Here is an 18,545-nt window from a genome sequence, read left to right on the forward strand (position 1 = left end):
ATAAATCAGCGTCATGTTATCTTGTTACCTTACTTGAAATGAACATACGATTTCTTACACTTGAGAATGCTCAATACGACCTGTATTTGCTCTCAACACAAACTCAAGAGTGTCACGTTCTGTGTTTATTTGTGTCACGCGTGAAAATGTTATTTGGAGCGCCGAAAAACCGCAGCCGTCATAATTTGGTGGCCTCAGACAAAATAACACGCCATTCTTCCAACTGAGACATAATTTCAACTCCCTCGTCGGTCTCTTGTGACGATTAATAGGGCAAATGTTTGCCTCCAACTCGTTGGTTTTAATGTTTACGACGTCTTCTCCTGCGTGGAAGGGAGCGTACCTCAGCAGGCAGCCTCTGCTAATCGAGCGCCTATCGTGCGCAGCAGGAGAACTGCAAGATGGCGCAGGCAATATTTGAAGTGCTTGAAGGTAGGAATAATTTGTTAATAACCACGTAACTACGACTAGAACAAAACGTGAATTTGCATTTTAAACAACGTTAATTTACCAGGCCCATTTGAATATACAGAAAAGCCTTAACAAACCCATTTTAAGGCGTCTATTTTTGTTATAGCAATCAAAACATCCTTTGCCAGGGAGAGAGTCCATGGTTGTAAACAAACGAACAGATTTATTTTTGTTCAGACCTTATGAGCAGTTTGAGATTGCAAGATGTTCTTATCCTGTTTCAGTCTGGCAGTGAAACGATGTGGGCCTTTTCTTGCAATTCAGACTGTATTTTATACTGAAGCAGCAGGCCCATCTGATAAAAGCACACTGTAATATTCATATAATACAGTATATCTATAAGGACTAACAGTGTGTCTGTGAATAGTGAATTTACAGATACCTTATAGTTTTGTGTATTTTAATCTCCTTAGGTATTTATTAGTAGTAGTAGTGGTCATTACATTTGTCTACACTCTTATATAGAGATGAATAAAGCTGCTGGTCTTGACCAATATGTCATTTCATGTCTGAAGGTTTAGCAGACAGTCATTCAGAACCCCTGTCAGTCACTGTTAGTGTAAGCATCCTCCCTGTAGTGTCTTTTTAAAAGACACGATCCCTGTTGTTTCTTCTCAGCTTATTATCTAGACCCCTTAACAGACATAAAACCTAAAGCTTGTTAGTTATTGTGTAACACACATACAAGTCCCAAGCCCACATGGACTAATAAGACAACAAAATGCAGTTGCAATGGTGAAAAATTTGTCAAACATAGACAAGAACAAAAATGTTTACATTACAAAGAATAAAACTTCTGTACCTGCTCTATGAATAAAAGCAGCTACACAAAAGTTTCCCTTCTTGAAAGACAGTTTTTTTGTTTTGTTTTTTTTAATCATTCATTCAGACTCATCAGACATTAAGGGCATTGTAGTAAATAGTGTAGCCCTTTAATTATAATATATTGAGCAATAAACCATAAAATGAACTTCATCTTCAATACTTCAAGTTTGTACCAAACATCAACAGACCATCGTTCTTTGTACATCAGGAACAGTTTACAGTGTAATCTTACAACATAAGGATTACCTCACTAATGTCCATGTAAAATGTCCCAGTTAAAAATCTTTCTAGTGAGCAGCTGTTCAGGCATATTCACCTGATCAGCTGCTCACTAAATATCACCTAAATCAATATTTTCAGATTTTAATGATACATACAACCTCTGACTATTACATACAGTGGAGCTTGGTAGAATATGACATATAACACTGTCTTTTCATCCTCATCTTCTTCCTCCTCTTCAGGCATGGACAACCAGACAGTGTTGGCGGTCCAGTCTCTGCTGGATGGCCAAGGTGGAGTTCCCGACCCAAACAACCAGAACGTGTCTGGGACTCCCACTATCCAGTCCATGGGTAAGTACACAGGTAACCAGCCTGAAGTTTAAAACTGGCTTGTAGAGAATCTCTGTCTTTAACACAATACCAGCTGATGCACAGAGATGATGTTAAGAAGATGAAACGTGCTTCATTTGAATAGCTGAGGTTGCAAGACAGGAAATGTTATTCAGGTAACAGGAAATTAGTATTATCAAATTTCACAGCCTCCACTATATCAGGGTTTTCTTCAGGGGAATGGTGCAGCTCAGGTTGTACAGGAAGCCACCCATATCTAGACAAAAGCTGTCTCATAATCTTTTGAGTAAATGTCTGCCTAAACAATACTCACACTCACCGAACACATGCAATTTGTTTTGTGAAATTGAACCTCTGCTTTTTTCCCCAGGAGTTAATGTTTTATTAACTTATACTTGCATTTATTGATTTATACAGCTAGTTACAAGGTAGTTATGATTTTTATTAGTTTGCGCTTACACTAAAATATCTCCATCTCAGTGCTTGTTCATTAGCAGCATTTACTTTTAGCTTTAGCTGCTGTTACTGTATGTTTGTGTTAGCAACTCACAAGGCAAATTGGTCCCAGGTGAGTGAGAGACCTCTACGGAGACCAAGACCTCCTCCAGGATTGTGAGAGAGGCTTAGATTGCGAGTGCCTGGTGGCAGGGCCTGTACCCATGAGGCATCAGGACACGACTAAAGGAGTAACAGGGGGCAGTTGTCATGTTGGCCAACTGCTTGCGAAGCAGATGTAGTAGGGACTTTTGAAATAGTAAAAATAAACGCCTTACATAAAAGAATAGGATTACAGTAAAAGGCTGATTTCTGCTATGTTTTATGAATTGGAAATACAATACAATATGTGAACACAGTAATCTAAACAAAACTGACTTTTATGTGCATTAGAAAGCCGTGTTTTATATGACTTGTTTCATGTCTCTGCAGTATACAGTAGTATAGGTCTGTTAGTTCTTCTATCCATTGTTTTCTGCTGCATTTGCCTCAAACATCCGTGTTCGTCCTTCACTACAGACGACGAGGACGTGTTCCTGTGTGGGAAGTGTAAGAAACAGTTCAATTCTCTGCCAGCCTTCATGACACACAAGAGGGAACAGTGCCAGTCTAGCGCCCCCTCCCTGTCCACAGTGTCCCTGGCTTCTACCAATGCCTACACACCTGTCCCCTCTATCAGCTCTGGACCACAGACTCCTGCCAACAGACAGGTGAGAACAGAAAGACTTTTTTTTTTTTGAATGTGGATAACTGATAAATTGTTTGGTCAGTTCATGGTGAATCAGCTACTTCAGGAACAGTTTGTTTTAGATTGGGTCATATTTTGTTATTTTATCTGTAAACTTACAGCTTAGAAATGTACCTGGAAGTTTATCTAGATGGGGTTGAATAATAAACACATAATGTTTGTGTATTCTCCACTTATACACCAGGTATCCACTTACATCACAGTCCCTCCTTCCCCTCTGACACACACTCTGGTCCAAGGCAACGTGCTGGTCAGCGATGACATTCTCATGTCGGCTATCTCAGCCTTCACTTCCATTGACCAGCCGATGGCCACCATGCAGACACCTATACAGGTAGTACAGAGTGGATATTTTACCTTTTGTCACTTTGGTATGCTTTGATCCTATAAAGCACCGCGGTCTTGTCTGGTACTGTATCACATTTTCTATTTAGATGCAGTAAAATCTGGAGTGTGAGATGATTAACAACAGTTTGAGTAATTCTGAGCATACAATAAACGTACAGTACGGCGCTGCGTTAATCTGTCTCCTTCATTTTTTTTTTTTGTATCTCAGAGTAACCTCAGCATGCACACAGCTGGGGTATCGTACCTTCAGCACCATCACCACCACCACCACCATCATCATCATCACCAACAGCAGCAGCAGCAGCAGCAGCAGCAGCAGCAACAGCAGTCGTCACACCCCCTGCCCTCCGGCCAGACACCAGCCCACCCCTTGCCATCTGGACAGCCCACCCAGCAACCACTCTCGTCACAAGTCCCAGCAAGCCACAGCAACTCGGTGGTCCAGGTGTACAGCACACTGCCACATATGGCGGGGGGTGGTAGTGCAGAGATCCACACCCTGGGTCTGCAGCCTTTCCATCCTGTACAAGTGAGTCTGGTTATCATCTCAGTCATGAATATGTTACGCACCATTTAATTCCAGGTCTACTGGTGTTGCAGGAGAAAAAAAAGTTGTTTCTGGGTATAATGGCTGCAAAAGGAATACTGAACTTAAACTAAATTTGTTCAAAAGTACTAAATTAAATGATCAGATAATGTTCTTCCTCAGGTGCCCAGTCAGTGTGTGGAGAGCCACTCATACAACACCCCTCCTGTCTACAGTCCCGGGAAGCAGGGCACCAAAACCAAGACCTGCAGCATCACCACCAACCTGACGGAGCTGGGTGACTTTGAAAAGGTCATCATTCCCAAACGACCAAGGTGTAGCAAAAAGAGCCCCGATGGAGCCACAGGTGTGTGTGGAGAAAAACATTGCAAGTTTAAATTTTTTCTAAATGATCCTCTTATACCAGTAATGATTAATTAAACTTCATATGATGACATAATGACATAGATATGAAAGGTATGATGGTGATCGTTGGATTAATTTTCATCTCCTCAGCAGAGCAGCTGAAAGGCAAAGGTCCAAAGCTGAAGTGTAATTTCTGTGACAAAATCTTTTCGAAAAACTTTGATCTTCAGCAGCACATTAGAAGGTGAGTCCCTGTCCGGCACGGTGGACTGCACCCATCCAAAACTAGACTCTGTTCCCTTCCAGTCGTGACTTCTTACTGTTTGCTTTTTGCAGCCACACAGGAGAGAAACCATTTCAGTGCATCGTCTGTGGCCGAGCGTTTGCTCAGAAGTCCAACGTGAAGAAACACATGCAGACACACAAGGTTCTGACCAGTTTGTGATAATACTTTCTGACATAAATCTATATTTGTTTTTCAAAAGTCTGGACTCCCCTTTTTGCCACATAATTACCAAAAATGTGTTGGCATACACCTGATGTACTGGGCATGGTGCACTTGACTTGCAAGTTGCACTGGGTTACTGAGTCCATGAAGTCAAATGTATCATAAGCACTTTGAAATATCTTTTAAAACATAAAGTTTGTGAATGCAACATAACGCCAACAACACAGTAACATCAGCTATCTTTATCCTAAAGGTGTGGCCTATGGGTGTGGCCAGCACAGTCTCAAGATTACCAATCACAGTAAAGGTGGTGCCAGTGTCAGCCAATGAGGATGAAGGGGGCAGGGAGCAGCAGCAAGGTGAACAAGAGGAGGGGCCACAGCAGCAGACCAGTCAAACACATGCAGAAGAAGAGGCAGCTCAAACAGGTACATCTGTTACAATACTTGTTAATTATATTGATAATATGAAATTATATTGATATCATTGTGACTATAACACATTGTCAAAGCTTTGAGTTGGAATGTTTTATACGCCTCTCAGTATATTGTAAGCTTGTACAACATCAACTAACTATATGCTTATTTAATTTCTTTCTGAGAACGAGAAGATCAATACCAGTGTCATGTCTTTGTGTTAAAGATGCACTAATCAATATTTTCATGCCAACAAAGGGTCAAATGACTACATCGAATGTGAAAGAAGTTGCTCATAGAAAATGATCACCAACTCTGCAGTTCCTTACAGCTCTACGTAGCGTTTTAGCATCTTTCAGCTTGTTGTTTTGGTTTTAAAGCCGACAACTTTTCTGTTCTGTTTTTGCTGTTCTCTGATAAACCCCGTTGTACGCTACCTGTCCACCAACAAATGGTAGACAGACAAAGTCAGTAACTACCTGGAAAACAAAATAGAGCATTTAGCTGCTAATGAGTCAGTGGAGAGCAAAAGAGAGATGTAAAATCAGTAACATTTACTGATCCAGCATCAGATTTACAACTCCAGCCCTTACAGTAAATAAAATGCTTCATTGCAGAATCTCCAGGAGAGCTGGAACAGAGTGCGACTGAGGCCCAGGTCGATCCGGAGGGCAGGGGAGGAGAAGATGTGCAGAACAGGCATCCTCAGGTCCAGATGCATGAATCTAACCAGAACCAACAGTGCCAAGCTCAGACCAAACAGATTGTTGTGATTGACAGCTCCTACCAGTGCCAGTTCTGCGCCAGCAAGTTCAAGACCTACTTCCAGCTCAAGTCCCACCTGACCCAGCATAAAGGGGAGCAGGTGAGTGCTGCAGGAGGTACATGTGGCGTGCGTGTCTGTGGGTGGCAGGGTGGCTTAGAGGTTACATAAGGCTGCACTTTAAAAGACGACTGAAGATCATGTCAGTCATACATGTCTGAAGAAGTCTTGTACTCTCATGTTTTTGTCTTTGTTAGACGCTGATACGATAACAATGGTAAAGTCATGTCAATAAAAATGTTTTATATGTACCATTTACCACATTACAGCTAACCATTTTACTGGATGTTTTACATTTTTCCTACCGTCCAGGCAGTCATTGTTTGCGTATAACTTCTGTACAATATGGAGATCTATTTGTAGAGAGTTGACTAAGATAATACATCACAGTGACCATTGTCTTTGATTTTATTTTTGGATCTTCTCTGTGTCGTACTGCAGTTGAAAGCCCTGATTGATCTGAAAAGTCTGCCTGTGTGGTGTGTTTCTGTGCATTTGATAGCTTCAGAATCGGATGCTGAACAGCATCATTTTTATAACGAGAAGCTAACAGGTTTAGATTATCTTTCTATGTTTTTGTTCTCTTTGTGTCATGGGTGTTTTTTTAAAATGTCAACATTAATAACAATGCTTGCTTTCTTACAGGTTTATAAGTGTGTGTTGAAGTCCTGCTCCCAGACCTTCCAGAAGTTGGATCAGTTCTTGGAGCACATTAGGACGCACCAGGAGCAACTGACTTACCGCTGCCACCTCTGCAGCAAGGTGTTCCCCTCGCTGTTCGAACTGGGAGTCCACCAGTACTCCCACTGCTTCTGCCCACAGCAGAACACACGCAAAGAAACCACCATCTACAGGTCAGCTCAACCGCTCATCCTTGTGTATTGATTCTATGTGAATTATAGCAGGAGTGAAGAACACTGGCATCATTAAGTCAGCTGACATGGACTCACTGCTCATTTTATGTTCTTACTGGTTCAACTCTGGTGTCAACATCGATTTCTTTATACCCATGAACCTGTGTGCTTTGGTCTTTTTGTATGTTACTGCAGTTGGTTGATACTTCATTCTTATTCCTAACAAAAAACACCGCTTGTTATCTTGTGTTTTCCTTCAGGTGCGTGAAATGTCAAAGCAGATATTCTACCCAGGAGGCCCTGGAACAGCATCTACTGACAGCCTCACACAGCTTTCCTTGCCCACACTGTGAAAAGGTACAAAACACACAATGTATACACCTGGAATATTTAACATCATCTGCAATTCTTGGAAATATTTGGACCCTAGAAGTTATAGTTGCCATAAATCTACCATTCCTTAATATCTTTACCTTAAAATGTTTAATAACTAGTTCAGGTTTGTGATGTTCAGGGTTTTTTGTTTTTCATGTCACATTTTAAGACTTTGTGCAGTGTCTGATTTGTTCTCTTTCTGGCCATCAGGTGTTCCCGTGTGAGAGGTACTTCAGACGGCACCTTCCCACTCACGGCGTTGGAGGGAGGTTCAAGTGTCAAATCTGCAAGAAGGCCTTTAAGACAGAGCACTACCTCAAACTGCACACACGTATTCACTCAGGTCTGAAGGACTTCCATGAAGCATCCATCCTGTGCATTCATCTCTGACATTTTTTTCTTGAAGACTTTTAGTCAAGCCACTAAAAAATTGTGCATTAGTTTAGTTTCACAGGCAGGGGCTTCGGCACAACTGAGACTGATGTTGATGATGTTTTAGTTCCAGTAGGTGTCACTCCTGGATGTCACTGCTCAGGCTAACAACCCAGTTCTTCTCTTTTTTACCAAACACACCACAAACTTAAAAATAGGCTGCAACAGAAAAAAAATACCTACCATACTTCTAGTGTTAAAATTAGGGAATTTAAATTCTTAAGACTTTAATATTACTTGAGGTAACTCTTAGCCTGCTGATTAAAAAGGAGTTGATGTGTCTCTGGCTGAAACATTTGAGTTATATTCACAACATTTGCATATCACTTAACCCAACTAACAATTACAAAGGTCATTGATCAAAGTACAGGTGTGAGTTTGATGCTGATTCCGTTTTCCAGGTGAAAAGCCATACAAATGCTCCCTCTGTGAGGCGACGTTCAACAGGAAGGACAAAGTGAAGCGACACATGCTCATCCACGAACCCTTTAAAAAATACAAGTGTCCTTTCAGGTGAGGTTCTCCAATGGGGATGTCCTATTAGCTGAAGTCACTCCTGATTATTTAGAAATGCAAGATTGGCAGTTTGAATTCACTCATTCTTTAACCTTCCTTCTGTGCTTCTCTCTTCTCTCCTCATTTCTGCTTTTCTGGCCCTCTTTTTTATTTTCTTTATTTCTTATTTCTTTGATTCTTTCCTTTCATATTTTCTTACATTTCTTATAAGATAATTAAATTTTATACTAACTGGGGTTTTTTTTCATCAGGACACATGTAGGGTGCACCAAAGAATTCAACAGACCTGACAAACTCAAGGCCCACATTCTGTCACATTCTGGTGAGTCAATAATAATATCAATAATATTTTTATCAAAACAAAGTGTCAACGTCCACTATGTGACATTGCATTTTTCAGATAATCCAATAGGTTTTCAAATTGTTTCAGATGTTAGAAAAGTAACAAACTAGCCAAAGATGGTGAACATTGTAAATATTAAACATTAGCATGTTAGCATTGTCATTGTGAGCATGTTAGCTTGCTGATATTAGCATTTAGATCAAATCACAGCTGTTTAAGTAGAGCTTCAGAGAGCTGCTAGCATGACTGTAGACGTTTACTCTTTTTCAAAAACCACAGTTATTTTTGTGGTGTACGCATTCACAGCAGCTGTAGCACATTTGTGTTGCCACTCAATATTGAGATGTGTGCTATTCCATGAAAAACGTGACCTCAGTGCATAACCTGTATTTGTAATAAAAAGTCAGGCTACAAAGAATCTAGCAAACTCTTAATTTCAGTGTCAGATGTATTTACATCCCAGTGAACCACTGTATACCTGCACAATATGGTTTTAATGTCTAGGCCCAGTTCACCCAAATCACAAAAATCTTCAACTTACTATAAAAGGTATCTAGTCATGCAGGTATTTTTGGTAATATGAGCTGAGATTGTGACATATCCACCTCTGAAACTTCTGCAGCTACCTAATAAATGGAATTTGGTTTGTGCTGCTGCATGGCCAGACAACAGTTTAAAAACATGGGGTTAATGTGCTGTTCTGGGTTTTGCGATGTTCTAATAAGCTTAAAAAAAACAGCATTAATAAAACTTTCTTCTTTCTTGTTTATTCAAAGGCCTGTGTGTTAGCAGTATACCCAAAAATAGAACAGATTTCAATGACAATTAGTGAACAGAGTAGATATTAGTGGTGAGCCAGATCTGGGAATTTTGAGTTGATTACAAGTCCTTAGGTCATGTTTGCAGAGCCAAGAGATTAAGTGAAGTGATAGGAACAACATCTTTAGTTGTAAGAGGCAGTTTCTGCAGAGTAGCTTTAAATTCAAGAATTTAGTTTTTTGTTTGTATCACTCAAACTTGAGTTTGCAGTTACATACAACACATGTTTACACAAAGCTTTAACTGAGTCTGAGGAAACTCTTCACTTGAAGTCATTACATTACACTGATTCTCACACAACTTCTCTCTCCTCCAGGTATCAAACCCTACAAGTGTCTGTTTTGTCAGAAGGCGTTTAGCCGCAGGGCTCACATGCTCGAGCATCAGCAGTCCCACACAGATAACTACCGCTTCAGATGCTCCACCTGCAACAAGGGATTCACCAGACAGAGCTACTATAGAGACCACAAATGTCCAGCAGCAGGGAACGGGGCAGGAACTGAAGGAGGGACTGGAGAGGCAGAGGGAGACGGGGTCGTAGGAGTGGCCGAAGGTAAGGATGGAGAGGATGACGGGAGAAGAGGCGGGTTCACGAGAAAATCGAAAAGGACAGGGACTGGTGGAGGTGATGGAGAGGAGGACGACTGCTCAAAGGGCAGCCTAGAGCAGGTGGAAACACACGGGGAGCAGGAGGAGGAGGGAGAGGAAGAGAGAAGGAGGACTGACGAGGGTTGTCAGGCTGCAATGTCTATCACCACCACTGAAGAGCAGACACAAAGAGAAGAGGAGCAGGAGGATGACGGGGTAGAAAATGGAAGCGAGGCACTGGAGCAGATCCAGAGCAATGACCAAAACTGTTTGCAGCAGCCATGTTTGTAGATTTAAACATCATCTTTGAAGGAATGTTTCCTGGACATGGACCATCTAACAAACTCAACACCAATCAGAGTCTGGGAAATGATTTGTTTTAAATTAAAACGTTATTTATATTATTTAAATTATATGCACTACTTTTATCTTTTAATGTAAATGAAAATGATTTAGGAGATATGTTACCTGGTAGATCTATATTGCCAAAATAACCAGTGGACCATTTCCACCTACTTGTGTACACATTTTGTGCAGGTTAAGCCATAGTGATTCATTCAACAATGTCATCATGTCAAAAGCATTTTCCTCTAATTTTATGTAGCATAAGTTTGGGTAAATTATGATAAGTTTACCCATATCTCAAAGTATATTTGTGTCCATATAAATGTACTTGCATTTTCAGTAAAATTCCACCCTCCTATACTCTTTTACTGTTTTGTGTGCCCAGTTTCAGTTTCTACTCAATTGTTCCCACTTTCCTTCAACCTGTCTTCACTTCTACTTCAGTTCAGTTGGTGATTTCCCGGATTAGCCAGAGAAGGGCCATATCCAAATGCCCAGAAACGAATGCACTCGCAGATAATAGTCATCACAGACTTGTACGTTAATTAGGTCCATCTGAGTCTGCAGTGGTGAGGGCCGCCCAATCCTACAATCCTTCAAGTCCACAAATAGGCTCATGCAACTTACAAGACTTAATTCCAGCTGCTGGAAATACCCACATTTATCAATAATAAAAGCACGGTGAAAAAAAAGCCAAGCTGGTAATAATTTGTATGTCCTAAATGTATAATATCTATCTGAAAGATGTGTTTGGCTGTAATGAGGTTCAACATTACAGCCATTAGGGGTTTCATGTAAGTATAGTGTACAGTATATCATCAACAGTGTTAATGATTAGATAATTAAAGAACATTTTCATTATTTTCTTTACTCGAGGAATATATTAAGACAACAGATGATGAGACTTAACACAGCATCTACAAACTGGATTCTCTTAAGAAAAACAGCCAAGAAGATGTATTAAAAAGTCAAGCTCTGAATGTTGTGTGCATATATGAGGTACGAAGTCTTGTCTCAAATATTGTTTGCCCTCACAGCCCAGCATCTTTGCCATCTCATGATAGGTGTGTGAAGTAGTAGCCACCTTGTTTCATGACACTGACTGTGCAGTGCTTATTCAACGCATTACAAGAGGAACTGAAAACACACAAAGTAATGTATAGATAGGATCTGATCTCTTACTTTAAGACTCCACTTAATTGGGGTGAGATTGAGTATTGTTTTCTTGTGTGCACCATGGGATATAAAGGTGTGTTTTGTCAAAGAAGGTAGAAGATGAGGTAAAATAGCAGTTGCTGGAGGATTACATTGAGGTGAAATTTATTGGCTTGATCATACATAAAGAAAAATACACTTTCACTTATTACCGGTAAGCACTTTACATCTACAAAACATAATATATTTTTGGTTGTTGGTTTTTGTATTTTAGCAAGTTACATTGCAATGAATTGATTTTTTTTAGATTCCAATGTATTGCACTGCTTTGCAATGCATTGTATACATTTTTTGTTGTATTTTTAAACTTGCATTTGAACAGTCAATGATATTTTCTTGCGTTTCCTAACAATTTGACTTCATCACATGTCAATACAGTTGTTGTATTTTAGTGTGTTTCACTGTGTGGAATGGATATTTTGTCATTTTTAAGTTAATTTTTTTTTTTTAAAAGAAAAAAAGATCAAATAGTTACATCAACAAGGTGTTTTTGTGTGTACCATGTGTATTTTGTCATATGGAAAGGAAGGAAAAGAGAAGGTAAAAAAGCAGTCTGAGGAATTACAAGAGGATGGCATTTATTGATCACAAATAAAATAAAATACGCTACACTTATTACCAGTAAGCACTGTATGTTCACAAGATTTAATTATAACTTTAAAGTCAATTCAAGTCAATTTTACAATATTAGAGCTAAAAATCACATATTTGTCTCAGATTACAAACAATTTAGAATATCTATTCAAATAAGGAAAAAACTCCCAAAAAACTCCTCTTTAACGGGGGGAAAAAGGGAGAAACCTCAGGGGGAGCTGGCACGGCTTCAACTGCAAAACCTCCTCTGCAGCACGGAGACCTGGAAAGAGGACAAACTGCACACACACACAAACTCAAGGATACCATTCACACAGAGGGAGAAGAGACAAGAGATGATTAGAGAAGATTAAGCATTTGCAGACAACACACACAACTACAGACTAAGATGTTTAAGTGCAATTAACGTTCAAAAATACAAAAAGTGTATCAACAGAAAGAGACTTCAAAATCTGTAAGGAAATGTAAAATCGTAAAAAGTCAAAAACACATGAAAAAGTTAAGCAACTCTCAGTAAGAGAACATGATACTAAAATGACAACAGTGAACTTCAAAAAATGCAAAACAAAAAATCTACATAAGACATTTAAACAAGCAAAAATTTTAGAACTAAATCAACACATACACTTATATAAATATATAAATATAATAAACTAAAATATTAAAATGGAAATTCAACAAATACAAAAAAAAAATCCATACTGTGCAACTGCCACTAAAGTGCAAATTTTAAAACTGTGAGGAATTGCAAATAGGAAAAGAATCAAAATCATACATGAGAAGGAGGGAGCTAAGGAGCTAAGGAGGAGTTAAGGGACTGCCAATAAAAAAAAACTTAAAACTAAGATTTTAAAAGTCAAATTCAAAATATACAAAAAAAATCTAAACAGAACATTTAAACACACAAATATTATACAACTAAATCACGTATGAAAAACTTTTAACGCCTCTATAAATTTTACAACTTCCAGTAAAGAAACATAGTACTAAAATGTACTAACTCTCAATAATGAAACATAATGCTACGATGTCAAAAGTTAACATAAAGAACAAAAAGAATCCAGATATGACATTTACACATGTAAAAATTATAACACTATAACACTAAATAAACACATGAAAAACTTTCACATATCTCACTGAATTGAAAAAAACTATAAGCTGAAATGTTAATACTGAAGTACAATGAAAACAAAACAATCATTACGGCTAATTAACACAGAAGAAAACAAAAATTGTTCAGGTCAACATATGAAAAACTTGAGCGCCTATGGATGAAAAGAAATATGACCATAAATGTGAAAATGAAAAAAGAACAACTAAAAAAGTAAAGTAAAGTAACAGAAAACAAACTATTTCAAAACCTGGAATAAATCGAAATGTCACACTCAAACATACAAAACCTCTGAACCTGAATCAACACATGAAGAAGATAAGCACCTATTTACACATGAAAATAAAACCTTAAATATAAAAATGGAAGATGAACAAGTAAAGAAAATCAAAACCCTTCAATTAACATCCAAAACTTTAACTGTTGTGTCAATAAAAGAGAAAGAAACCTTAAAAAAATGAAAAGACATGCAAGGAAAGAAAACATGAAAAGTTAAAGGAATCGTACTGACAAAACATGATACTAAAATGTCAAAAGTCAACTGCAAAACCTGGAAAAAGTCTAATCAGCACCATTAAACATGCAAAACTTATCAACCTGAATCAACACATGAAGAAGATAAACACCTATTTACACATGAAAATAAAACCATAACTGTGAAAATGAAAGATGAACAAGTAAAGAAAATCAAAACCCTTCAATTAACATCCAAAACTTTAACTGTTGTGTCAAAAAAATGAAGAAAAAACCTCAAAAAAATGTAAAAACATGCAAGAAGAGAAAACATGAAAAGTTAAAGGAATCTTACTGACAAAACATGATACTAAAATGTCAAAAGTCAACTGCAAAACCTGGAAAAAATGGAAATAGCATTAGTAAACATGCAGAACTTATGAATCTGAATCAACACATGAGGAAGATAAACACCTATTTACACATGAAAATAAAACCATAACTGTGAAAATGGAAGATGAACAAGTAAAGAAAATCAAAACCCTTCAATTAACATCCAAAACTTTAACTGTTGTGTCAAAAAAAGAGAAAGAAACCTTAAAAAATGAAAAGACATGCAAGGAAAGGAAACATGAAAAGTTAAAGGAATCTTTCTGACAAAACATGATACTAAAATGTCAAAAGTCAACTGCAAAACCTGGAAAAAATGGAAATAGCATTAGTAAACATGCAAAACTTATCAACCTGAATCAACACATGAAGAAGATAAACACCTATTTACACATGAAAATAAAACCATCAACGTGAAAATGAAAGATGAACAAGTAAAGAAAATCAAAACCCTTCAATTAACATCCAAAACTTTAACTGTTGTGTCAAAAAAAAAGAAAGAAACCTTAAAAAATGTAAAAACATGCAAGAAGAGAAAACTTGAAAAGTTAAAGGAATCTTACTGACAAAACATGATACTAAAATGTCAAAAGTCAACTGCAAAACCTGGAAAAAATGGAAATAGCATTAGTAAACATGCAGAACTTATGAATCTGAATCAACACATGAAGAAGATAAACACCTATTTACACATGAAAATAAAACCATAACTGTGAAAATGAAAGATGAACAAGTAAAGAAAATCAAAACCCTTCAATTAACATCCAAAACTAACTGTTGTGTCAAAAAAATGAAGAAAAAACCTCAAAAAAATGTAAAAACATGCAAGAAGAGAAAACATGAAAAGTTAAAGGAATCTTACTGACAAAACATGATACTAAAATGTCAAAAGTCAACTGCAAAACCTGGAAAAAGTCTAATCAGCACCATTAAACATGCAAAACTTATGACCCTTAATCAACACATGAAGAAGATAAACACCTATTTACACATGAAAATAAAACCATAACTGTGAAAATGAAAGATGAACAAGTAAAGAAAATCAAAACCCTTCAATTAACATCCAAAACTTTAACTGTTGTGTCAAAAAAATGAAGAAAAAACCTCAAAAAAATGTAAAAACATGCAAGAAAAGAAAACATGAAAAGTTAAAGGAATCTTACTGACAAAACATGATACTAAAATGTCAAAAGTCAACTGCAAGACCTGGAAAAAATGGAAATAGCATTAGTAAACATGCCAAACTTATGAACCTGAATCAGCACATGAAGAAGATAAACACCTATTTACACATGAAAATAAAACCTTAACTGTGAAAATGGAAGATGAACAAGTAAAGAAAATCAAAACCCTTCAATTAACATCCAAAACTTTAACTGTTGTGTCAAAAAAAGACAAAGAAACCTTAAAAAATGAAAAGACATGCAAGGAAAGGAAACATGAAAAGTTAAACGACTCTTAGTGACAAAACATGATACTAAAATGTCAAAAGTCAACTGCAAGACCTGGAAAAAATGGAAATAGCATTAGTAAACATGCAAAACTTATCAACCTGAATCAGCACATGAAGAAGATAAACACCTATTTACACATGAAAATAAAACCATAACTGTGAAAATGGAAGATGAACAAGTAAAGAAAATCAAAACCCTTCAATTAACATCCAAAACTTTAACTGTTGTGTCAAAAAAAGACAAAGAAACCTTAAAAAATGAAAAGACATGCAAGGAAAGGAAACATTAAAAGTTAAACGACTCTTAGTGACAAAACATGATACTAAAATGTCAAAAGTCAACTGCAAAACCTGGAAAAAGTCTAATCAGCACCATTAAACATGCAAAACTTATGACCCTTAATCAACACATGAAGAAGATAAACACCTATTTACACATGAAAATAAAACCATAACTGTGAAAATGGAAGATGAACAAGTAAAGAAAATCAAAACCCTTCAATCAACATCCAAAACTTTAACTGTTGTGTCAAAAAAATGAAGAAAAAACCTCAAAAAAATGTAAAAACATGCAAGGAGAGGAAACTTGAAAAGTTAAAGGAATCTTACTGACAAAACATGATACTAAAATGTCAAAAGTCAACTGCAAAACCTGGAAAAAGTCTAATCAGCACCATTAAACATGCAAAACTTATCAACCTGAATCAACACATGAAGAAGATAAACACCTATTTACACATGAAAATAAAACCTTAACTGTGAAAATGGAAGATGAACAAGTAAAGAAAATCAAAACCCTTCAATTAACATCCAAAACTTTAACTGTTGTGTCAAAAAAAGACAAAGAAACCTTAAAAAATGAAAAGACATGCAAGGAAAGGAAACATGAAAAGTTAAACGACTCTTAGTGACAAAACATGATACTAAAATGTCAAAAGTCAACTGCAAAACCTGGAAAAAGTCTAATCAGCACCATTAAACATGCAAAACTTATGACCCTTAATCAACACATGAAGAAGATAAACACCTATTTACACATGAAAATAAAACCATCAACGTGAAAATGGAAGATGAACAAGTAAAGAAAATCAAAACCCTTCAATTAACATCCAAAACTTTAACTGTTGTGTCAAAAAAATGAAGAAAAAACCTCAAAAAAATGTAAAAACATGCAAGGGGAGGAAACTTGAAAAGTTAAAGGAATCTTACTGACAAAACATGATACTAAAATGTCAAAAGTCAACTGCAAAACCTGGAAAAAGTCTAATCAGCACCATTAAACATGCAAAACTTATCAACCTGAATCAACACATGAAGAAGATAAACACCTATTTACACATGAAAATAAAACCTTAACTGTGAAAATGGAAGATGAACAAGTAAAGAAAATCAAAACCCTTCAATTAACATCCAAAACTTTAACTGTTGTGTCAAAAAAAGACAAAGAAACCTTAAAAAATGAAAAGACATGCAAGGAAAGGAAACATGAAAAGTTAAACGACTCTTAGTGACAAAACATGATACTAAAATGTCAAAAGTCAACTGCAAAACCTGGAAAAAGTCTAATCAGCACCATTAAACATGCAAAACTTATGACCCTTAATCAACACATGAAGAAGATAAACACCTATTTACACATGAAAATAAAACCATAACTGTGAAAATGAAAGATGAACAAGTAAAGAAAATCAAAACTCTTCAATTAACATCCAAAACTTTAACTGTTGTGTCAAAAAAATGAAGAAAAAACCTCAAAAAAATGTAAAAACATGCAAGGAGAGGAAACTTGAAAAGTTAAAGGAATCTTACTGACAAAACATGATACTAAAATGTCAAAAGTCAACTGCAAAACCTGGAAAAAATGGAAATAGCATTAGTAAACATGCAAAACTTATCAACCTGAATCAACACATGAAGAAGATAAACACCTATTTACACATGAAAATAAAACCATAACTGTGAAAATGGAAGATGAACAAGTAAAGAAAAGCAAAACTCTTCAATTAACATCCAAAACTTTAACTGTTGTGTCAAAAAAAGAGAAAGAAACCTTAAAAAACAAAAAGACATGCAAGAAGAGAAAACATGAAAAGTTAAAGGAATCTTACTGACAAAACATGATACTAAAATGTCAAAAGTCAACTGCAAAACCTGGAAAAAATGGAAATAGCAATAGTAAACATGCAGAACTTATGACTCTGAATCAACACATGAAGAAGATAAACACCTATTTACACATGAAAATAAAACCTTAACTGTGAAAATGAAAGATGAACAAGTAAAGAAAATCAAAACCCTTCAATTAACATCCAAAACTAACTGTTATGTCAAAAAAATGAAGAAAAAACCTCAAAAAAATGTAAAAACATGCAAGAAGAGAAAACATGAAAAGTTAAAGGAATCTTACTGACAAAACATGATACTAAAATGTCAAAAGTCAACTGCAAAACCTGGAAAAAGTCTAATCAGCACCATTAAACATGCAAAACTTATGACCCTTAATCAACACATGAAGAAGATAAATACCTATTTACACATGAAAATAAAACCATAACTGTGAAAATGGTAGATGAACAAGTAAAGAAAATCAAAACCCTTCAATCAACATCCAAAACTTTAACTGTTGTGTCAAAAAAATGAAGAAAAAACCTCAAAAAAATGTAAAAACATGCAAGGAGAGGAAACTTGAAAAGTTAAAGGAATCTTACTGACAAAACATGATACTAAAATGTCAAAAGTCAGCTGCAAAACCTGGAAACAGTCTAATCAGCACCATTAAACATGCAAAACTTATCAACCTGAATCAACACATGAAGAAGATAAACACCTATTTACACATGAAAATAAAACCATAACTGTGAAAATGGAAGATGAACAAGTAAAGAAAATCAAAACCCTTCAATTAACATCCAAAACTTTAACTGTTGTGTCAAAAAAAGAGAAAGAAACCTTAAAAAACAAAAAGACATGCAAGGAAAGAAAACATGAAAAGTTAAAGGAATCTTACTGACAA

At 36.5% G+C, this 18,545-nt stretch overlaps 1 protein-coding gene across 2 annotated transcripts; it reads left to right on the forward strand.

The window, feature by feature from the left end:
• Positions 1–45: 45 nt before the first annotated feature.
• Positions 46–10,673, forward strand: znf341 (zinc finger protein 341). Of its 2 annotated transcripts, none has more exons than XM_067591492.1 (16): positions 46–432; positions 1,761–1,871; positions 2,886–3,076; positions 3,299–3,448; positions 3,671–3,991; positions 4,172–4,355; positions 4,505–4,598; positions 4,691–4,781; positions 5,056–5,230; positions 5,836–6,083; positions 6,687–6,895; positions 7,156–7,252; positions 7,481–7,613; positions 8,104–8,215; positions 8,470–8,540; positions 9,697–10,673. In XM_067591492.1, exons 1-16 carry the CDS (start codon positions 402–404, stop codon positions 10,257–10,259), a joined length of 2,781 nt encoding a protein of 926 aa, XP_067447593.1. In that variant the 5' UTR covers positions 46–401; the 3' UTR covers positions 10,260–10,673. The 2 variants fall into 2 exon arrangements, with proteins under 2 accessions (XP_067447593.1, XP_067447594.1); XM_067591493.1 differs by having other exon boundaries at positions 54–432; positions 4,508–4,598.
• The last annotated feature ends 7,872 nt before the right edge of the window (positions 10,674–18,545 follow it).

Source organism: Thunnus thynnus, chromosome 6 (genome assembly GCF_963924715.1).
Source record: "Thunnus thynnus chromosome 6, fThuThy2.1, whole genome shotgun sequence".
Lineage (NCBI taxonomy): Eukaryota > Metazoa > Chordata > Actinopteri > Scombriformes > Scombridae > Thunnus > Thunnus thynnus.

Excerpts from the sequence above, each read along its gene's own strand:
- znf341 (XM_067591492.1), top strand. The coding sequence starts at position 402 with ATGGCGCAGGCAATATTTGAAGTGCTTGAAG. Across the intron at positions 1,872-2,885 it reads TCCCACTATCCAGTCCATGG|ACGACGAGGACGTGTTCCTG; the intron begins GTAAGTACACAG and ends CCTTCACTACAG. Across the intron at positions 4,599-4,690 it reads CTTCAGCAGCACATTAGAAG|CCACACAGGAGAGAAACCAT; the intron begins GTGAGTCCCTGT and ends TGCTTTTTGCAG.